Source organism: Schistocerca piceifrons, chromosome 8 (genome assembly GCF_021461385.2).
Source record: "Schistocerca piceifrons isolate TAMUIC-IGC-003096 chromosome 8, iqSchPice1.1, whole genome shotgun sequence".
NCBI classification, from domain to species: Eukaryota; Metazoa; Arthropoda; class Insecta; order Orthoptera; family Acrididae; genus Schistocerca; species Schistocerca piceifrons.
In genome coordinates, this window is record NC_060145.1 from 349873329 (window position 1) to 349897737 (window position 24409).

Below are 24409 nucleotides of genomic sequence, written 5' to 3' on the forward strand. Positions count from 1 at the left end.
AGGCGTACTACAGGTGGCGATTCAAGCAGCCAGGACGGGAAAGGTGGACATTGCATATTTTTTTGAACTGAACCGTGCTGCTGCCTGCCGAGAGGTAGTCACACTAGTTCTGTCATACATAATCATTATTGTCTGTTGTTCCGTTATTTTTTAGTAAAACCTTTTCAGAGTTTCAGTCGAGTGTTGTAAGAAAACTCATTTATATTGTTCTTCTTAACTGAGTTATAGGTATTTTAACGCTTCTTTCCGATTAGATGTTTAAACATCTGGTTTTTTGCTGCAAATTTAGGTTTTTGTTATCTCTTTTCGTTTGATCGTTTCACCTGTAGTCCTCTAATATCGACATTGGGTCCCAAAGGGAAAAGTGCTCAGTGTGCTCTCCCCAATAAGAGTTAGACATGTTCATACGGAACATCGGACGCATAATTCTACAGGTGAGATCGAATTCGAAGCAATTTTGTATGTAAGGCTTTCATAAAAATTCCATCTCTTTTGATTATTTCGAATTAATTAATTTATATTTCTTAAAAATATCTCTGTCCTTTTACATTTAGCCTAATACAAAAATACAGTTGAAAACTACGGTATGTTGATGATTTTCACTTATGGACCGTCAGACGGTCCATAAGTGAAAATCATCAACATACCGTAGTATTACGCGCAACTGAGGAGGACAGGACCCAAAAATTGAAGATGTCAGTTGAAAACTGTTTGCTGCAGCCACCTGGTATTGTTTCAAATACTAAAGCATTCCAGATGCCTAGAAAATATGTCCGGAAATCAGGAAAATACGTATAGTTCGTGTATATTGTGTTATTATTCTTCTAAAAAAGTGCTAAGGATTCAGGGACATGCTCATTCACCTTCAGCGGCCGACGCTACTAAAAGAAAAAAGCGTTGTGCGTCACGTAGTGGTTTCCTGGTAAAATTCCGAGGGCATAATTTTTTAAGGGAATTAACCATCGTATAGCTCGCGAAAACACTTCGAAAATACAGAGAGATTCGATCTCACACAGAGACTTACCAATAACCGTTCATCCCGCGCAGCGCTGGCGCGTGTAACTGAAAGAATTGACTGTAGTAAACATAGTCCCCTCCGCTGCACACCATATAGTAGCTTGCTCATTATACGCGTAGATATCGATATTATCTCTTGTAAGAATACGAACCACATATTTTTAAACACAGTGTGTACGCTCTGTGAGCGGCTATTAAAGCACCTCACTCAGTGTCTCTTGTGTACAGGAGGAGACTCTCGACAACTCGACGCTGAGCGAACTGATCTTCGAGCCGTCCACGGAGGACGACGGCAAGGTGCTGACGTGCCGCGCCGAGAACCCCAACATCACCGGCGCCTACCTCGAGACCAGCTGGACGCTCAGCGTGTTGTGTGAGTACCACACGCCGCAGGCTCGTAACCAGAAGTGAGAGTGGGACTGCCTGGCAGCTTTTGCTATAGTCTTACAGCTACCAACAGACATGAAATATTCATCGTTTCTTCACCAGCAGCGAGATGTGCTCATGCTCGGCTAGAGGTAATGCAATGAATAGTTCTGTGCTGCCTGGGACCAACCCGTCCACTTCTGTGAACGATGAGTTCAAATTCAGATAATGAACAAAAACTCGTCATATCATTTAATGGGTGTGATAAGGCCTTTTAAGTGTCACTTATTCTAATTTATAAGCTTTCTCATCTCTAATAAAATGTTTTCTAAAATATGTTGTATCGCAGTATTAGTTTACTTGTTACTGTCTGCTATAATGAGAAGAGTTCTCTAGCAGTCTCTTGTGGTAACCATCGTGTACAGTCAAACGACTGTACCTCACAGAGTTTCGGCGCTTAGAGGACCAGCGACACAGCTACGTTATGATGGTTGCATCCTGCAGTGGCCCACAATTTTGGCTCGTGTTAACGTGCTTAGCAAACGTGTGTGTGTGGAATCTTACAGGGACCTTTTGCAGTTTATTAACACACATGGCAAATTTGCACTCCGCTGTGGTCACGCTATAAGAGAGCGCGAAACAGGACAAATAAAACAGCATAAACATCTTTTGCTGCTTCAGATCACTTTCAGATTTCATCGAATGGCTTTGGACGGTCCCAAGCAGTTAAATTGCAAAATCTGATGTCGCACTACACTCCAAAGGGATCACATCAGTTGGATTGTTGCCCCACGATATCGTTAGAGAAGGTTTTAATCGTTCCGCCGTACCAGTGCAAACTGTCGTTTTAGATAGCCAAGTTTGTGGAAATCAGTGCCCAAAGGGAAGGAGTAATTTCTTTGACGCTCTTTATACCACGTCCTCGCGTCTTTTTGTATCGATTTTGAACGGTGGTGTGTCTGAATTATCTTCCTCTGCCACCCATAAGAAAACCGCACGATTTCAATGATATGCGTCGCTGTTCTGATCTTCATCGCAGAGGTGTCAAAAGAAGCTGCGAAATACTCGTGTGGTTAAGAGAGGGTTTGACGACCCTCCTCCTTATCGACACAGCGACGGTAGCGTTGGGCAGAATAATAGTGACATTGACTCACCTTACAGCTCAAATGAAATACAGAGCTGTAGCCTTATTCTCGCGTGTGTTGACACCTTGCTATTTGAAGCGTCCGCCGAGTCGGATGTTGTAGTTGCTCCATTAAAGAAGAAGATTAAATTTGAGCAAAACTGCAAACTTACGTGTCGCAATAAGAGCCATTTACGGGGTAATAAAAAGTGGTACGTACTGATTTTGGCCGTTGTAATATTGCATTTTCCTGGAGGCCATTCCTTCCGTTATTTTTATTGCCTTCGACATCTGCATCACCGGGAGAGCTAAAACTATTGGAATAAAACGTAATAGAGTAATACAACACAGAAATATGAAGATTCAGAATTAAAAATACACTGAATGAAATAATAATAGCCCATTAGTGCTACAATTTCCTTCGTTACACAAATATTACTTTTGAAAATAGAACTAGGAAAGTGTTTGTCACTTATTAATAACAGTCCGCATGAACCTCAGTTTGTTTGGGAAAACCATGGAAAAGTCAAATGTCTTGAACCTGACTACTTCCCAGTGTATTTCAATGACTTACAACTGCAATAACATAACCAAGGAAGACTAAACTACTCACATGTGAGCACCATTACCTCCTGGCCTGTTCACTTCAGTGCAGTACATTTCCAATGCATAATTCAGTGCTCTTAAATTACTTTTACCAGAAATAGGAACCTGGCACGAGTGTGGCTTCCACGATGGATCTGAATGGAAACCTTAATCCGTGCGCCAACTCCATAATACAGGGTGATTCAAAAAGAATACCACAACTTTAAAGATGTGTATTTAATGAAAGAAACATAATATAACTTTCTGTTGTACATCATTACAAAGAGTATTTGAAAAGGTTTTTTTTCACTCAAAAACAAGTTCAGAGATGCTCAATATGGCTCCCTCCAGACACACGAGCAATATCAACCCGATACTCCAGCTCATTTCACACTCTCTGTAGCATATCAGGCGTAACAGTTTGGATAGCTGCTGTTATTTCTCGTTTCAAATCATCAATGGTGGCTGGGAGAGGTGGCCGAAACACCATATCCTTAACATACCCCCATAAGAAAAAATCGCAGGGGGTAAGATCAGGGCTTCTTGGAGGCCAGTGATGAAGGGCTCTGTCACGGGCTGCCTGGCGGCCGATCCATCGCCTCGGGTAGTTGACGTTCAGGTAGTTACGGACAGATAAGTGCCAATGTGGTGGCGCTCCATCCTGCTGAAATATGAATTGTTGTGCTTCTTGTTCGAGCTGAGGGAACAGCCAATTCTCTAACATCTCCAGATACTGTAGTCCAGTTACAGTAGCGCCTTCGAAGAAAAAGGGACCAAAAACATTATTGGCTGAAATGGCACAGAAAACGTTCACCTTAAGCGAACAAATGTACAACTAAATGAAACTTTATAGCTCCCTTAATTCGCCGACAGATAGTGCTTAGCTCTGCCTTTTGTCGTTGCAGAGTTTTAAATTCCTAAAGTTGTGGTATTCTTTTTGAATCACCCTGTATTCCAAGTGACACCCAAGTTTTCGGCATTTTTGCGATAATTGGACTTTGTGCAATATAACTACTTACAGATCCCCATTATTATGAATGTTTGTTAGACGTCCTATCCACTTGTCGTTGAGTGCCATAGACTATAAGGATTGAAATTATGAAATTTCTGACTTTTTCTGAGTCGTCAGTCTTCTGACTGGTCTGATGTGGCGTGCCATGGACTCCTCTCCTGTACTAACCTCTTCATCTGATAGTGGCACTTCCAACCTCCGTCGTTAATGTATTCCAATCTCTGCCATTCTCTACAGTTTTCACCGCCTACAGCTCATTCTAGTAGCATGGAAACTATTCTCCGATGTCTTAACACATTTATTATTCTGTGCCTTCTTGTCAGCATGTTCCACATGTTCCCTTCCTTGCTGATTCTGTAGAAAACCTCCTCTTCTTAACTATTTTCAACAATCTTCTATAGTTCGACATCTGAATTGCTTTGATTCTTTTCTGTTTCTATTTTTTCACATTCCATGAGTCACTATGAGCCACTACAATTCAATGACGTGTTCCAGATGTACATTATTAGGAATTTCTCCTTCAGTGAGAACATCTTAATGGCGACCTTTCCATGACTTCGTAGCATAATTTTTGATATAGTGTTCTCCATACATTGAGAAATAGTGTTTTCGGTGACCTATATTGTTATTATTGTAATAATACCCTCTTTCATATTTAACTCTTGAAGAGATACGACATCCGTACTACTATCACTATTTTGTATCACAGCTCTCTACATATACTCATCAGTGAAACTTAGGTGTAACATTCTTATAATTTATAACGCGACATGAGCGATATAGGAGAGCTTTTTCCCCTTCAACGAAAAATCGGAAGTGTTCTGTAATTTATATAACATTGTGAATGATAAAAATTTCATTTTGTTCTGTTAACGTGTTGTCTTAACCCGAATAATATTTTCATGAATTCCCTTGCTAGTGTTCTTTTATCGTGGACTAAAGTGTCTGAAAACCTCCAGAAAGCATGAACCTAGTCGACAATCGCTAGGCGGCGCTCCTAGTATTTGCGAGCGCCGCTGTCGCCGCCTCAGCTGTAGGGATGGGCCACGTCCCACACGCCAGTCTATGGGCCCCGCTGTAGAGCCAGCAACGCAGTGGCCCGGACCTCAGTCGTATTCCGACTGTCCTTTCCCTTGGTTCTTTGTACTCGTCGTTGTTTAGTTCCTGATACTGCTACGTCTAGATTCTCGATTTGGCTCAATCTCCGGACTTGTCATTCTGCCTGTCTTCGTTGTCCATCCATCGCTGTTGTTTTTCCGTGGTTTTCAGACTCATCGTCGACTCTGGTCGTCCTGGTCGTGTCTGATCCCGGTTACTATAGTCTTGCTTTGAGCTGTGGCCTCATATTTGGTCATTGCGTAGACTCCATCCTAATAGTTGATATTTCCTGCCATGTGCTGCCACTGTTATGAGAGCTAAATGCCAGGCAACAGTCTCATATATATATGATGGGATTATGTGACAATTAAGCGATCCCTTCTTCTAGTCAGGTTGTGCCACAAGCTCCTCTTCCCCCCAATTCTATTCAATACCTCCTCATTAGTTATGTGATCTACCCATCTAATCTTCAGCATTCTTCTGTAGCACAACATTTCGAAAGCTTCTATTCTCTTATTGTCTAAACTATTTATTGACCACGTTTCACTTTCATACATGGCTACACTCCATACAAATACTTTAAGAAACGACTTCCTGACGTTTAAATCTATACTCGATGTTAATCAATTTTTCTTCTTCAGAAACTCTTTCCTTGCCATTGCCAGTCTACATTTTATATCCTGTCTACTTCGACCATCATCAGTTATTATGCTACCCAAATAGCAAAACTCCTTTATTACTTTAAGTGTCTCATTTCCTAATCTAATTCCCTCAGCACCACCCGACTTAATTCGATTACATTCCATTATCCTCGTTTCGCTTTTGTTGATGTTCATCTTACACCCTCCTTTCAAAACACTGTCCATTCCGGTCAACTGCTCTTCCAGGTCCCTTGCTGTCTCTGACAGAATTACAATGTCATCAGCGAACCTCAAAGTTTTTATTTCTTCTCCATGGATTTTAATACCTACTCCGAATTTTTCCTTTTTTTCCTTTATTGCTTGCTCAATATACAGATTGAACAGCATCGGGGATACGCTGTCTCACTCCATTCCCAACCACTGCTTCCCTTTCATACCCCTCGACTCTTATAACTGCCATCTGGATTCTGTACAAATTGTAAATAGCCTTTCGCCCCCTGTATTTTACCCCTGCCACCTTCAGAATTTGAAAGAGAGTATTCCGTCAAGCAAAAATACAGTTAAAATAATCTTTAAAATTTTAGAAAAAATGTTCAGATTTGTGCGAATTCCTAAGGGACCAAACGGCTGACGTCATCGGTCCCTAGACTTAAACACTAGTTAAACTAACTTATGCTAAGAACAACACACACACCCATGCCCGAGGGAGGACTCGAACCTCCGGCGAGAGGTTAAATTTTTGAACATTCCAATACGGAAGCAATAGGCATAGATAATCTGCAATGTATATGTATTATATACGCTGTCTGGCGCGACACAGCAAACTACCATACAGCTCAAAATATATTTTGACATTTTGCTATACTACACCAACCAAACTGCTTTGCATAATTGTATCTGCAATTGTAAAAGCGAAAGTTTACCATATTTCTCCGAGATACAGGCAGAAAACATCACGTCTAGACCGAACACCGCACTCGACGAGAAAAAAACCAAAGCGAAAATTTGGTAACAACTTATCATAAGAGTTTCGCTCACATGCATATGCCTTGACTCCAATGAACGATCTATATAAATCATTGCTAACCTGCAGAGTATGCACTGAAGATCAAACCGCACCCTGGAGAGAAAAACATCAACTCGAAAGTAGTCTATGATTAAACATAATTATTAACGATGTTGTAAAACACTGTGACTATATGGTGATTGAGGTGTAAATGCAAATGACAGCGACGAGACAATTAGAAAATGTTTATTTGTTCCCAATAACTAGTTTTCGAGCGTCTTTAGGCGCCTTTCAAGCTGAGGAACGCAGAGCCTTCGCAGTTATCTGTACTTTCGTTTCAAGAAGGCCACGAGTCTGTCTCGTGGGGGCGGACCGCGGCAGCGCGGAGATGAGACTGTAGCCGCGGCCTCGCCTCGTGTGTTGCAGTCGCCCCCATCGTGTCGCTGCGGCTGGGGCCCACGCTCAACCCTGACGACATCAAGGAGGGCGACGACGTCTACTTCGAGTGCCACGTCAGGGCCAACCCGCCGTGGAGGCGCCTCTCCTGGCTGCACGACGTAAGTACCGACAGAGGGCAGCACGGCTTGTCGTATCGGCGAAACCGTGATTCGTACCAACTGATGGAGAGAAAAGTACTGAAAAAACAGTTCAACGTTTTGTAAAAGGTTGCTCGAAAATTGAGAAATGAAAGAGAGCAGTGAATCGTTTGACACGTCTTTGAATAATGCCCGAAATTATGTACAACAAATGAGGCACGTCAAACATTTCTCTGATCTTTTGCATTTCTTACCTGTAGACAAATCATTTCACAAAACAGTTGAGCGTATTTTTGTTTTCAGTTTTTTTCGTTTTTAAGTTTTGTTTAGAAAGCATGAAAAATACAATTTTTTTTGCAAGACTAAACCTCACATTGGTTAACTTGATACCCGTTTTTCCATGTTATCATGCTATGAAAATTCGGGCAAAAATTGTTCCTCATACCACTAATTAAGTTTTTCTTAATTACATTCAAATAACCACACGCTGGTCCGTTTTATATTCAACCTGTTTGTTTTCCACTCTTCATTTTGCTATGCTAATTACGTTTTCCTTAATTATCCTGGATTCTTTCCAGAAATCTTTTTCGTGAATCTAGACTACATCTGGTTAATTAGATACCTTATTAGTCCATTCCCCCCCTCCCCCTTCGCTTGGCTATAATAATCAGGTGTAAAATTCGTCAGTAATTTCTAGGGGTTTCTATTTTCGCTGCGGCACACAAAAGGACGTATCGAAAATGAATGCTGTTTCTCTTGTGAATCTGAGATGAGATACGATGTGTAATAGTCACTGTTAGATGAAGGCTGCATTTGTCTACTTAGGTTGTACTTAATTAAATATTCTATTCATTACAGAATTAGTGTCGTTTCCAAGCCATTATCCAGAAAGTACACATTAAACAACAAAAAGTACTAAACAAAAACAGAGCTCCCTATGCTTTTTTGATTTTTGGACTTACCTCCGTCTCCAGCCCTCTCTTTCAATCCTTCTTTTGACTTTCTTGATTCAATAATTTACCAACAGCCGTATGTACTGTAGAAATTTATTTTATGAGTTCCTTATGTGCTACCAGTTGCGCCATTACACTGATGCCATCTTGAGGCCCCACACGCCATAGTCGTAAAATCGCTATACACGGAAGGAGCCATATAACTGGATTCGTGAATCAAATCACTATGCAACAGCTCTTGGTGGCCAGGCGACACAGACTTGGCCTTTCCCCATCCTTGCTACCCATACCACAGAACCGCTGTTTGCCTATCAATCATTCTCCCACATTATACCTATCCCCACAATCAACCCATATGAACCACATATCTTAATAAAAGTTTAACCAACCGAAAAGACTAGTCCTCCTTCCCTTTTCTAATTACTCCCTATAAATGCTATTTCTCCCAGGTGGAGTGCAATATACTACAGTATTTGATCCCACTTTCTCGCAGACCTTTGTTTTTAAACGTCATACAACATTTGTCTATCTATTACCTCAAATATCACCGAAGATACGATTGTTTTCATATACATTGTTTCTTTCTTTCTTTCTTTTGCTACTGCCTTTATCCCGCATTGTGCGCAGGGTCGGCAGGGTTCAGTACGGATTTGGCATGGTGAATGTTAAGGGGTGGCCAGATGCCCTTCCTGCTCCCAACCCATACCCCCCGAGACGCAATTAGTTTACCCCAGCTTTTTTGTAAATCGTGAAAGAGTGTGAATGTGTTTCAAATATCTGCGAGTCGTGTAACTGAGGCGGGACGTGGAGACCAGCCCGGTATTCACCTAGGAGGACGTGGGAAACCACCTAAAAGCCACATCCAGCCGTCGTCGTTAAACCACCGGGCGGATTCCATCTGGGGACGGCGCACCTACTCGAGTCCAGGAAGCAGCGCGTTAGCGCTGTCGGCTATCCTGGCGGGTTGTTTTCATATACATTGCCTGACCAGAAAGTGAGACATCCAGATGTGAGGGAGACGTTATTTCAGTGATAACAGATTCTAGGTAAATTTACAAAAAAATGTGGCACTTTTTTGAGCCCAGTTATCATAGTGATGTTGTATCCACTCTGGCTTCAATGTATGCCTTGGTTCGCTTGAGACTGGTATCATAACCGTTGTATCTCCTGCCGAGGTGAGCTAACCCCCAACTGTCCTTGATTACCAGGATACTTGCATTGGGATTGAACTGACATCCGAGCTACTTCCACATGTGTTCACATGTTCATGGAGACACGTGTCATGTGTGGATGAGGACTGTTCTGTTGAATAATACCACTACGATACTGTCTAAAACGAGGCAACACATGAGGACGCGAGATGTCTGTGACTTCGATTGTGCCATCAGATGATTTCAAACGACTAGCCGTCACCTGATGTCATACTTGATGGCTCCTACACCATGACACCAGAGTGACACCGCTTTACCTCTCCACAACTTTGTGAGAATGAGACCTCTCATCAGATTATCGCCATATTCACTGACGATGATCATCCAGGGTAGTGCTGGACCGTGACTCTTTGCTGAGCGTAGGGCTACGCGCAAATTGAGACGCGTATATCCCGTGTGGCGCGACGCAGCGCAGCGCAGCGCGCATTTTTGTAACTTCACTGGTTCCTATGGGACCGTGTAAATTGCGACGCGACGCGACTGGGACGCAACACGCGCCAGTGCCAGGTCGCGCGGCGTTGTGGGTGAAGCGGGGAGTGGGAAGGCAGTCATGCGGTATGTTCACTTCGGCATGGCGCATATGGGCAGTGAAAGTATTCCCCATCCGAAAAATACGGTCTTACTGTATACTGAATTTTATTATCACTGAGTAATGTTTCGTTTGTCGCCGTTTAAGCGCTCCATCTCTTTTCGTTAGTACATAAAAGTTTTCAGTTACATATATCTGTTTCGTTTATTCTTTTGTCAATAACAATGCACAGTTCGAAAACTGGTGTGCCATTAGCCAATGGGATTATATCTTCTACCTCCATAATGTTTTCAGATCGTAAGAACGGACAGATGATTCATCGTGATAGTAGTGAATAAGGAAGTAAGGGATATTATAAAATCAATGACTTAGAAGCAAGGCAGGAAAACAAAACAAGGTTATCAACTTGTTGCCTGTTAAGGTGACGTATCTCTACGACCTGTTGCAAAAAGTCGAAAAGACGTAATTTTCACTGATACGACCCCTTTGTGCATCTGGAAAAAGTAATGAAGTACATAAGCTTCACTGTCGTTACTTTGATATGGATGTAATAAGAGACATTATACACTACTGGCCATTAAAATTGCTACACCACGAAGATGACGTGCTACAGACGCGGAAATGTAACCGACAGGAAGAAAATGCTGTGATATGCAAATGAATAGCTTTTCACAGCATTCACACAAGGATGGCGCCGGTGGCGACACCTACATCGTGGTGACATGATGAAAGTTTCCAACCGATTTGTCATACACAAACGCGGCTGCTGGCGTTGCCTGCTGAAACATTGTTGTGATGCCTCATGTGAGGAGGAGAAATGCGTACCATCACGTTTCCGACTTCGATAAAGGTCGGATTGTAGCCTATCCCGATTTCGGTTTATCGTATCACGACGTTGCTGCTCGCGTTGGTCGTGATCGAATGACTGTTTGTAGAATATGGAATCTGCGTGATGGTATGGGATGCCATTGGTTACACGTCTCGGTCACCTCTTGTTCGCACTGACGCCACTGAACAGTGGACGTTACATTTCAGATGTGTTACGACCCGTGGCTCTACCCTTCCTTCGATACCTGCGAAACCCTACATTTCAGCAGGATAATGCACGACAGCATGTTGCAGATCCTGTACGGGCCTTTCTGGATACAGAAAATGTTCGACTGCTGCCCTGGCCAGCACATTCTCCAGATCTCTCACCAATTGGAGATGGTCAATGGTAGCCGAGCAACTGGCTCATCACAATACGCCAGTAACTACTCTTGATGAACTGTGGTATCGTGTTGAAGCTGCATGGGCAGCTGTACCTGACACGCCATCCAAGCTCTGTTTGACTCAAAGCCCAGGCGTATCAAGGCCGTTATTACGGCCAGAGGTGGTTGTTCTGGGTACTGATTTCTCAGGATCTATGCACCCAAATTGCGTGAAAATGTAAGCACATGTCAGTTCTAGTATAATATATTTGTCCAATGAATACCCGTTTATCATCTGCATTCCTTCTTGGTGTAGCAATTTTAATGGTCAGTATTGTACTATGTACATATGGACATCACTGCAAGCTAGAAACAGTCGAAAAGCAGTCACAAATAATAATGTTTTGAGAATGTGTTGAGAAAAAGCATTTCATTTGTTGCATACACTTTATCAGCATTAATAAACTAAGTATACAAAAGGCTACAAAAATTAAAAAAATGTTCCATGTTATTACGAAAGTAGGAGTATTCTGAAAGAGTGTGGTGATTAGATGTATTTAATTTGTTCAAATGTATTACTGACAAAGGCAGCTCCACCTTCATGGCAATGTTTTTCAAACTCCCGCTCACACGGCACACATGGCTAGCTTCCGCATTCCTTTCACGCGCATTATGCTCAGTTGCTGAATATGCACTGACCATTGTGTTGTGCGACAGATCAATTGTTTATTTTTCTCAATAACAACTATTTTATTCGCGAATCACACATTGTCATTTTGCAAGCTGTAGGTGAGTAACGAACATCTGGCATGTGGCATATCATTCCACCTGAAGGGAATGGTCGTCATTATTTTAATACTGCTCAGATCTGGAGAAGGAATAAAACCCTTTGGTAAGATTCGATTCTAGTCATTCAGTGTTAAAAATACGATGGGTTACGGGGATTCAATCAAAATTCCAACGGAATTGACAATTTTGTGTGAATTTCTAACCTATTCTCACTCGAAGAAGCATCACCATTTATGATTAACGGCCATATTTCTCTTGTTCACATGTTTAATTGTACTTCCTTTGCAAAAACACAGTGTAATTTGCTTAAACTCATCTCACAGCAGCTATTGCGACAGAATCTGAAACAGAGTGTCTCATTAAACAAGTAATAGGCAGTCAAAGAGCTCAATAGCTTACGAAAAACCTCATCCTGTCGGTTTGCAGTAACATAAGAGAAGAAATTTCATGTTTATTTTCATAATAGGAAACTCTTGTTCCACTGGCTGTAGATAATTCTTAAAATATTACAGTGACTGGAGTGAAAAAAATAAAAAGGGAGGTATAACTAATGGTACATCGGCATACATAAGAACTTTTCGTGTCTTTACAAAGTGGTAAAATATTCTCCTCTTTGTATACTATCAAACTCTCGTTTCGATGTCTCAAGCGGTTTAGGAGATATGAGAGACGGTTTGAATACTTCATTCTCGCGGGCGTCCATTTTCTTGAGATCGGAGGCAAATAGAGACTTCCTCCCAAGTCTGAAGAAATATTCAACATGTTGGATAAATTTCATACGCAGCAAGATGTTGTGTAATACGCACCAAACGCAAAATCATAGCGACCCCTATTTTTCATTGCAAACAATTCGAATTTTGCTTACCTTCTTTCTAAAATGGATATACCACAATAAGTATAGCCATTAGCGCGATTATGGGCACTTTGCCACGAAGCTGACATATAACGCTACAAGCAAGGCAAAAATGAAATATTTTTACTGAGTAGTGTCTGTAAAATCGTTTGAGAAGGATTACAGTGTGCTCGCGCTTCGTCGCTGTCGCCAACCGGCACGTGCAAAGTACGTGTACGTGTCTCAGTATGTGTTGGACCAGCACGACACGTGCGGAATGTGCGCGTCTAACTGTGTGTCGTGTCGGACGTGCTATAGATGTCTCAATTTTCGCTTAGCTTAAGACGATGTCATGCTTTCCCGAGACGGAATTACTTTAAACGCAGTTACTAGCTTTGTGGTGATAATTCTACTACGCCTTGGATGGCAATTCCCTAGTCTGCTTGCTACTACTCTATTGGCACTGGTGCAAGATGACACAGACTGTTGCATGGTGTCCATAACTCCTTCTCGGAAGCAAGGAAAGATTTGAAGGGGCTATGTTGTACTTGGTATACGACATAAGGATCCTCCATTGTGGTGGTGAGACGTGGTCAGCGGAAACCTTGACGACAAGTATATCTAGCCTCTCGTTTCCATTGAATCCATATTGGGCAGCTGTCACATAAAAATCCATAACAAATCTGGAAATTGCACGATTCGACCAGCCAGCCAAATAAAGATCCACAATGAGGCCTCTTTCAATCTCTGTCAAGTCATGACAACGTTGTGTCACTTAAGTATGCAACAACTCCGTGTCTTTCACAGTGGATACTGAACGTCTGACGCTGTTCGTTTTCCTTACATATACTACCAGACCTGGTAATAACCCTGAAGACGAACAACGCTAACGCACTCTCGTGGCAGTTCTGCCTTTCACAGAGATTTGCAACTCCAACAACTGACATAGCCGCCGGTGGTGTGTACATGTACTAAATGACATTGACATCCGACCATGTGTTCTGGTTGCTTCGCTTTTCTATTCAGGCTATGTTGTATTGTGTAACTCTTTCTAATTATGAGAACTATGGTTGTCTTTGTCTGCTGTGAATGGTGCAGAGAGTGTAAGTCCTCTTGCTGGTCCACAGGACGCGCCGCTGAGCCACAATCAGAGCGCGCATGTCATCCACAGCAACCAGAGCCTGGTGCTGCAGAAAGTTTCGCGCCAGGGTGCCGGCCGCTACGTCTGCGTCGCCGCTAACGCCCAGGGAGAGGCCGCCTCCAACGAGCTCGACTTCCGGGTCAAGTGTGAGTACAGACCTCTACTCTACTCTGCTCTACCCTGCTTTACCGCTGCGCCACGACTGGACATTGCGATATCTCACCTACGTGATGGAAACTCTTCACCCATTAATTTACTCCCTACTTTTCCTTTAAACCAGGCAATGGCGTCGCCGCAGTGGTTACACCGGTTCCCGTGAGATTACCGAAGTTAAGCGCTGTCGGGCGTGGTCGGCACTTGGATGGGTGACCATCCAGGCTGTCATGCGCTGTTGCCATTTTTCGGGGTGCACTCAGCCTCGTGATGCCAATTGAGGAGCTACTCGACCGAATAGTAGCGGCTTCGGTCAAGAATACCACCATAACGACCGGGAGAGCGGTGTGCTGACCCCACGCTCCTCGTATCCGCATCCTCCACGGAGGATGACACGGCTGTCGGATGTCCCGGTAGGCCACTCGTGGCCTGAAGGCGGAGTGCTTTTCCTTTAAACCTGTTATTTAGATTCTGGGACAGACCACAAGATACACATACGCTGAGGTGACAGAAGAATTGGGATACCTCCCAATATCGTGTCGCAGCTCCTTTTACTGGGCGTAGTGCAGCAACTAGACGTGGCATGCACTCAATATGACGTTTGAAGTCCCCTGCAGATATATTGAGCTGTGCTGCCTCTATAGCTGTCATAACTACGAAAGTGTTGCCGTAGCAAAAGTTTGTGCATGAACTGACCTCTCGATTATGTCCCATATATGTTCGATGGGATTCATGTCGGGAAATCTGGATGGCCAAATCATTTGCTCGAGTTGTCCAGGATGTTCGTTAAACATGTCGCGACAATTGTGGTCCAGTGACATGACTCACTGTCACGCATAAAAATTACATCTTTGTTTGGAACATGAAATTCATTAATGGCTGTGAAAGGTTTCTGAGTATTAAAACATAACCATTTCCGGTCAACGATCGGTTCCGTTGGACCAGCGGACCCAGTTCATTCTATGTAAACACAGCCCACACCATTATGGAGCGACTGCAAGCTTGCGCAGTGCTTTCTTGACACTTAAGTTCGTGGGCTCATGGGTTCCGCAGCACACTCGAATCCTGTCATCAGCTCTTACCAAATAAAATCGGGGATTATCTTGACCAGGCTATGGTTTTCCAGTGTAGGGTGCAACCAATACGGTCGTAAGCCCAGGAGAGACGTTGCAGGCTTTTTCGTGGTGTTCGAAAAGGCACTCGCGTCCGACGTCTGCTGCCATAGCCTATTAACAACAAATTTCACTATATTGGCCTGATACGTTCAACGTACGTCTCATATAGGTTTCTGCGGTTATTTATACTGTGATGCTTGTTTGTTCGCACTGATAACTTCACGCAAACACCGCTGCTCTCGGTCGTGAAGTGAAGGACATCGGCAACTGCGTTGTCCGTGGTGAAAGGTAATGCCTGAAATTTGTTATTCTCGTCGGCAGCTATTAACACTGTGTATGGCAGAATATTTAATTCCCGTCGATTTACGAAATGGAATGTCGCTTGCATCTGGCTTTCCCCAATGTAAAGTTGTATATGGGGTGTGCCAAAAAGGGCTTTCCAATTATGCCCGCACATCCACCGTCGTCGCGACTCACGACAGCACAGACATCGCTTCGCCGTCCTCCCCCCCCCCCCCCCCCCCCTTCCGGCAGCCGCGCTGATCTCAAAATTTGTGTATATATTGTCCCGGCTAGTTACGAACCATTCCCTGCTGTGTGGGTCGGGCATAAAACATCTCTGAATCACGTTGTGAATCTAGTCGTGTGAACTAGCAGTTGAAAATTGATCGCGTTTTTCCAGAGATAATTTAATACACTTTCAATCACGACAGATCCAAAGACAGGTTTTTTTTTATTACGCTGGAGTAAGATATTAAGTGAGTTTCAGTCTATTTTTACTAATTTGTTTCCCTGAGTAATTTGATTTAGTTACTTTGGCAGTCTCTATGCATTCGTTGAATCCTATTAAATCTGTTTGTAAAAAGGTTTATCAGCTTCCTTCAATAACCCTTGAATGTTCACAGATATTATTGTCTATGTACTAGCTGATTATGGAATTCAGTAAATACTAGGAATGTCTCGTATATTTCTGTTTTATTGACACAATTAAGTTCTTAAGATAATGAGAGATGGCACTGGGGGATCAATGAAAGGAGAGTTGATCCTAGCGTGTATTGTTTCGGTATGATAACAGTCAGTCAGTACTACATTCCTTCTTGTATCTATCACCAAATATATGCTTTCCCATGAAACTGTCCTTTGCCATTAATGTCTGATAAATTATAAATATGTCTCTGGGCCTTATAATGTCCAAGCTTCTCAGTCCTCACGACATGATATTAATTATGGGTTCGAATCCTTTCAATGACTGTCCAGCACAAATTTAGTTGTTTAACGGGCACTATTTTTCACTTCTCGTTTATTAGCGGAATCACGTTGACAACGAGCGGCAAAGATAAGTTAAAAACTATTTTCGGTCCCAATACTCTTTAATAAATCGCATACAGCGAATGAATTCCTAATTCAATATAAAAGTTTCCGTATTGTCAATTAATCTTTTCACAACCGTAAGTATACGATCGTAGCGTTTCGTCTAACACGTACAATCACCATTCACTTGAATATCAATGTTCGTACACCCAATCACTTCTAATTGACTCCGTCTCTGAATTTATCCCAAAATAATCTATTCTCCATCACTCCAGTGTCTAACCTACTTCTAAGAATGCAATTTAATTAGGCTTCTAATCCCAAAATTCCGACTACCACGGAAAACTGCGTACACACTCCGCCACCGCTGAAAACAAAAACTCAAGAGACCTAACAATGCTGCGCAGTGGTTTATATATTACATTCAAAAGAAAACGCAACTCTGTTATGTCTTCCTTGTATTCCCTTTGTACTACTTTGCGTTACTCTATTTATAATATCTACTCTTTGTAAAATTTTAACTAACTGTTACTTCGGAATACAACTACCATTTTTTGGCTCTTAGGTCATTTCGTATTACAGAATTTAATTTAATACTCGTTTCTGTATAACCACTCTCTAAAGAGCGGTTACACAATCTCGAAAATTCGTACAAACTTATTAATACAACTTACACACATGGTCATAGTGCCATCTTGAGGGAAAAAGAAATCAGGTTTTGACTCACGTGGTACGCTAGTACAACATCGCGCCACCCCTGCCGCTAGCGGCAATTGCAGCGAAGATGGCTGGCTTTACTGGACCCAAGCACGTCGGATTTGTGTTTTAGTTTGAAGGGTCGAGTCATTGACAAGTGTGAAATGTAATTTTCTAGGCCTGTTTTTCATAAATTGCGTAAATGCTTCGTTGAAACTGGCTAAGAATAATAAAACCTCAGGTCTTCCACATGCATACGACAATGTCGTAGAGTAAGCAAGACAAAGCTTTATGAACAGTCCCACAAAACCGACCCAGTTTGTTCCTAGGGAGCTGGACGTCCAACACATGATTATTTGGCGTATATTAAGAAATCAGTTGCATGCCTGTTGTCTGGGATTTTCTAAACGTCTGTTTTCCAGATAAGTGGACTTGTCGAGGCGTGCCAATTGCTTGACTCTCACATTCACCAGGCCTGGCATCTATCTATCTCTTCTTTTCAGAATTCATCAATGATATTTGTCCCATCCTTGTCTGGCTTCTCTACGGGAGCTCAGAGATAGAATTTACAACGCAATTGAGCAAGTCACACCTGGCATGGTGCATTGTGCATGGCAAGAAATAGAGTTCAAATGAGATGAGAACTGCTTGAAGTCACACTGAACTTGTTTGTGTCGTGTTCACCTTCGTAGACATGGGTAAGGAGAGGTGGGCTGAGAGTAACGCAGCAACTGTTATCATAGGAAAGCTAGACAGGAGCAGAACTGATTAGTGTGAAATGACACAGCAAACAGAACAATTACTTAACTTGTATTTCTCAAAACGTATGAAGATTCATTACAAACGAAGCGACAAGACATAGAGTCCGGTTCATACAATAGTAACAGCAGTGAAGTTGAAGCCGTAAGTAGGTGCCGTCTGCATGGTGTCCTATAACGAAGTGGCTCCGAGCGCGAGTGGCCTGTATTGCGCCGGCAGAGGCCGCTCGGGGTACCGAGCTGCTGGAGGTGTACTGAAAAGGCCACTGGAGGACAGTGGACATAAGAACGCAAGAAACAACACAGCGAATTTGTGAACAGACTTTGGCAAGAGTACGATAAGACCAGGCTAACAAGTTCAATAGTGCTTTTTAAATGTGCATAATGGAGAACGGAAAATAAAATGAAATAGGTGCGGAAATTTAATTAAGTACACCATTTTATTTCTTCAAAACTTGCGAAACTTTTGGGTAGTTGCCCATTAAAGAGCCAGTCAGTAACTTATCCTAAAGTTTGATTAACTTCTCGTGGTTGGGAATCACAGTCATATAATATTTCTTAAAAGACATCATAGTCGCCGTTGACTCAATGAGGTATTTATTATTACGATTGCAAGTAACAATGCTAAAGTTACCTATACACAACAAAACGAAACACAAACATGAAGCACAGGACGTATAAGAATAATTAAACAAACATTTCATTAAGGTAGTACCGCGATTATAAGAATTGGTGAGAAACACACACAACTTAGGTTTTGTCAGAATACAAAACTATCTGACATGAGAATATATGACGTCAAAATGTAGCCTTTTGACTGCGAAAATCCTACAAGGTCCGATGGGTACGACATTTATTACATTGTAAAATGTTGTTAAATGTGTGCTGTATTGTCGATGTTACCATCGGTCTAATAATCTATCACAAATAAGCTCAGGTGCACTGCCGGCCGCGGTGGCCGAGCGGTTCTAGGCGCTTCAGTCCGGAACTGCGCGAGTGCTACGATCGCAGGTTTGAATTCTGCCTCGGGCATGGATGTGTGTGATGTCCTTAGGTCAGTTAGGTTCAAGTAGTTCTAAGTTCTAGGGGACTGATGACCTCAGATGTTAAGTCCCATAGTGCTCAGAGCCATTTGAACCATTTTTCAGGTGCACTGACAATGTGGAGCTATGTCTGTTGGCGCGAAAATACCTTTACTAAAGATACTGCCTGTGCACGTAGAAAAGATAGTGCACACCAAGGATACAACTTCTAAGCTTTATATCGTAAAGTCTTTTCGTCTGCCGACATCATACAGCTTTCTAAATAGTGCTACGATTGTAAGGGGCAGTAGGACAGGATGGGAATATTTATTTACAACATAATAGAGGATAACACGTGTTATCTGTTAAAAAGCTCTCACATTGACTTAAGTGCTCGTAAATGAGACGATAACAGAGCTCTGATATATAATACTTTGTGTGCGTATACATTTTACGAATACGAATGGCGTAAAACGCTCGACAGCAATCCAATTCACTGTGCAGCATCACATATCGGGACAAAACATCACAATACCTCCGCACAAATACAGGATGCATCCTACTTATTTACTTAGTCTTGTTTGCTATAATAGAGCCTGGTTGATATAAAGCTTATAAGTTGTATCCCTGGTGTGCACTATCTTTGCTACGTGCACAAGCAGTATCTTTAGTAATGTATTTTCGCGCCAACAGACTTAGCTCCACATGTTGTCAGTGCACCTGAGCTTTTATTTGTGATAGATTATTAGAACGATGGTAACACTGAAAGACGGCCGATGTGGCCGAGCGGTTCTAGGCGCTTCAGTCTCGAACCGCGCGACCGCTACGGTCGCAGGTTCGAATCCTACCTCGGGCATGGATGTGTGTGATGTCCTTAGATTAGTTAGGTTTAAGTAGTTCTAGGGGACCGATGATCTCAGATGTTAAGTCCCATAGTGCTCAGAGCCATTTGAACCCTTTTGAACCATAACATTGAGAATACAGCACATATTTAACAACATTTTACGATATAATAAGTCTCGTGCCCATCGGATCTTGTGGGACTCTCGCAGCCAAAAGGCTACATTTTGACGAGTATATTTGTCACCAATTCTTATAATTACGCTACTATCTTAATGAAATGTTTGTTTAATTATGTATATACACTCTGTGCTTCTACTATTATAGTAGAGCATACCTTTTTTGTTGTGTTTGGGTAACTTTTGCAGTGTTACTTGAAAATGGCCCTAAGGCCGCTATTGTAATCGTAATAACAAATATTTCAAACAGTCAACGACGACTATGATCTCTTTTAAGGAAAATTATCCTAAAGTGTCAGAAACAAAACGTTTAACATAAAAATTCCAGACACAAAGATTTACAATAACATGGATCCTACTGCTGACAATAAGTACCTGTTGCGTCTTGATTATTAGTCTTTTTTTGCCGCGAAGACGACAGTGACAGGTGACGCTTTAGTAGTACATCATTAGACGTTATGTGACCTTTGTTGTTAATCGATCTATTCATATATTTGTACTATATAAGTGACACAGCGCCACTTGCCGGCTCCCGCTGACGCTATTTGTCGTGTCTGTGTTTTTGGTGTAGTATCCAAATGGTAAAGTAATGGCTAGACAGAATTATAATAATAAAATCAATCCATATGTGGGAATCACAGCAGCTGTTGCGTGCTGGAAATGGGCTCTCAGTGATATGGACTTTTGGGTCGGTCCTGTAGGAGTGCTCGGTTAACTGAAGTTGTTACGGCAACCGCTTGCGTAAAGCAGGAAATCCAGGGAGTGCGTGTCGGGCACAAACTTTCTATTGTCGCTAGTAAATTGTATGGCTGTTGTCTAATCGTTTTTACAAATTCCGAATACATTTGTTTCATCCCACTAATGATTTTGTGTACCTGTGGCTGGATCAGAAGGCGCCAGGTATTGAACAACAATGAACCTAATCCTTGTTCATTGCCAAACACTTAAGAGATCCACTAACAGAAGCGTGGTACGTAGAGTATAGCAGATACTGTCCCATAGTGCAATAGACCAAACTCTCTTTCCTTAGTTACAGTCTACAAAATTCACTGTAAGTATCTCCTGTCTTTTGATCAACTAGGCCTGGCTGATCGTCTCACCAGTCAAATTATTTGTTAATTACCTTCTTTACTTTTGTGTTACACACTTTTTTTCCATTTCACGACAAAATTCAGTTGTCCTAATTGTTACGGATGCGTCTCAGTCTTAGTCAGTGGTCATGTCCAGACATGGACACCAAACAAGCCATAGTATCCTCCTCGAACGACAACGGCGCTTGGGTTTTCCTTTGTTTCGTGTCGCAGGGTGAAAAGATTGTTTTTCTTTCGCCTCCCAAGCTGACGATGTTCTCTAGCGTTTACTTTACAATATTTATTGTCTACCTCAAAAGTACAAATGGTTATTGCATATCATTTCCGTAAAGGAGGGAAGACACAGTGAGCTGCTTGTTACCATGCTTAGTTTATTACAATTCTAGGGATAGCACATACTGCATATTAATCCTTTGTGTGGATAACTGAGTGCTGCTACAATTAAGGAGACGGTTACTTTGCGAGGACCAAGCGTTGCAGCGACAAAATGCTGGGACTACCTTGTTGCTCTGCCTGCTGTCATATAGTGCAGGTAACACAGTTTCTACCCTGAGAAATGTTTTCTCTCCATTTTCTTACGCTGCTAGAAAACCTAAGAGAGAAGCAAATGATAAAAAGAGTGGAAACGAACTGCTTCCGTACAAAAACTGTTGCAGGAAATAGTGTTCCATCGATCGTAGCAAATTTCCGCTGCGCAGCTTCAAGTAAGAGAAACGAGATGCGGACAGCTTCTGGAGAAATTTAATTTGTGTGTAGCACGGCACAGCCCCATTTACCACACCATTTGGTGCAGCCGTATTTCCACTTTTCTCATTTCCTAAATACGCAAGAACTGCTCCATGTGAAGTTTACTTACCTCCGATTTTCCTTCAACCTACTGCAAGCATATGGCAGCGGAAATCTCTGCTCAACATTATTTAAGTATAACACAGTGGTTCAGACCTTTTCGTTGCAACAATCCCTTTAGTATTACAGGAAAAGGAGTACATATACTGCGCACATATCTAATGTTAGCGTTGTTTGCGTACCTCACTGTCTATGAAGAACACACGGTTTCGAAGCTTATAAATATTGACGAGCTAGAAAGACACAACACAAAATGGATGCGTGACCTAGTCTCGAGAACATAGTAGTATAAATTTTGCTGAAAACCCTGCATTGATTTTAGGGATAGGACGAGGCCTCAGTTATACTCATCCATGTACAAAAATTATTGTATCCAGGAGAGTTCTTCAAATTATGTGAGTTACATCAGTAGCAGGACGCGGACGTCTTTGCGTCTTTATCTATTCTGCACAGACCAAAATGAGTGCTCGCCATTCATTTCTTGGGAATCGCCATCCAGTAAAACCAGTACCCATCGTGGCCAGAAATCTTTGGGAAACACAATGAAAGCAGTTTGCGTGACACGAGGAAATTAACCTTAGTTTACGCCACTGGAGATGCAGTGTGTCTACGTTATATATATGTGCTGTCAGTCACAGTCAGAAGAAAGCTGTGCGGGTTGGAATGTGTCGGAGCTACAATGGGACAAAATTTCCCGGGGTACAAATATATATTTGTCTGACAGAAATTTGAAGCAGTTAGATGTGGACTTAAGGTGTATGTTTCCATTGCAGACACTTTTGTAGTTACTAGAAGAGTTGCAGTCATGTCGCACAACATGTCTTTACGAACGCATGGTCACTGGAATGTCTTTCCTTTAATTATTTTATACTTTCACTCCTGTCAGTTTTCCATAACGATTATTCCAATGCCTTTAGAATATACTACTGTAGGCATCGTTAAAATGAAAGAGAGTGTGGTTTGATGTCAAAGTGTAAAGAATTCCCATTCAGTACCAGATGTCAATAACAGAATCGTACTACTACTGAACATTAATTATTTGTAAACGGGTCATCCACGTGAATGTATTAATATCAAATTTAATGTACGTCTTTGCCTAACTAGATGGAAATTTCGCTTCTTATACTGCAGTACATCTATCAAAATGCGTAGGCTTCCGCTGCCAGAGTCAACTGACATAAAGTTTTCTGATTATGACGCCACACCATAATGTAAAAAGCCGTACAAGAAACCAACGTTTTCGTCTCTGATTTCTCCAATATAGCTTTTTACACTGTGACATGGTGTAGTACATCTAATTCACTAAATGTGATTTCAACAACCTGTTTCAACTGAACAGCTGCTTGCAATCAGTGAAAATAAGATTGAGACACATTCTGTGTATGAAGAACATGTTGGTGCACGCCATTCAGTGCAATGTAAGTTGATAGGCTGTATGTCTTTTCAAAAGCCAATCCTTCCGCAGGACATTTTTAATAATAATGTTTATTACTACTTTTATTATATTGTGCAGTGAATTTATGTCTTACGTTTGCACATATTCAATGAAAATTTTATGTTCTGAGTCATAGCCCATCACTTCAAAGTATCTCTCTCTCTCTCTCTCTCTCTCTGTCTCCCTATCTCTCTCTCTTCCCCCCCCCCCCTCTCTCTCTCTCTCTCTCTCGCTATCTCTCTCTCACTTGCACCCACACACAAACACACACACACGCACACACACACACACACACACACACACACACACACACACACACACACACGCACGCACACACATACACTCACACATTAACTTATAATTCTACATCTGTATCTAAATAATACTACATCTGTATCTAAATATATACTCCACGAACCACATTATAGTGCGTGCCCAAGTTTACTTTCTGTATCAATCTCACTTCCCCCTTTGATATTCCAGCTGCGTACGTTTACAGGGAAGAACGACTGCGTCACCTCAAAACTGTTTAATTTTTTCTTGATGCTTTTTTCGAGAGATATACATAAGAGTAGGAAATAAATTGGTTCACTCTTCTTCAGAAATATTATAGTAGAGCATACCTTGAAACAGAACACTCGTATTGGAGCATCTACCACTAGAGCTGGCTGAGCGCTCTTGCGCTTACTTGATGAACCTGTAACGATACATGTTGCTCTTCTTTGGACCTTCTCTAATTCCTCTATCAGTTATATATCTGGTACAAATCCCAATTGGCGTAAGAGGCGATGAAAAAGATTTTGAAGGCCATACAGTCAACAATCGCTATGCCAATCATGCAAAATCGCTGTGAGAATTGAGGCAATCTTTTCACCGACGCACCAGATTGACGAAACCCATTTGTTAAAACAGCGTGCCCTGCTGCGTGAAGAAG

General features: G+C 42.0%; 1 protein-coding gene across 1 annotated transcript in view; it reads left to right on the forward strand.

Moving 5' to 3' along the window:
- LOC124712344 (hemicentin-2-like) overlaps window positions 1–24409 on the forward strand; it is a 479653-nt gene that overhangs the window by 368323 nt on the left and 86921 nt on the right. The window contains exons 6-8 of the mRNA XM_047242640.1: window positions 1246–1390; window positions 7275–7405; window positions 14016–14175. Of these exons, the coding sequence (XP_047098596.1) occupies window positions 1246–1390; window positions 7275–7405; window positions 14016–14175 (436 nt within the window). The remainder of the gene's footprint in view (window positions 1–1245; window positions 1391–7274; window positions 7406–14015; window positions 14176–24409) is intronic.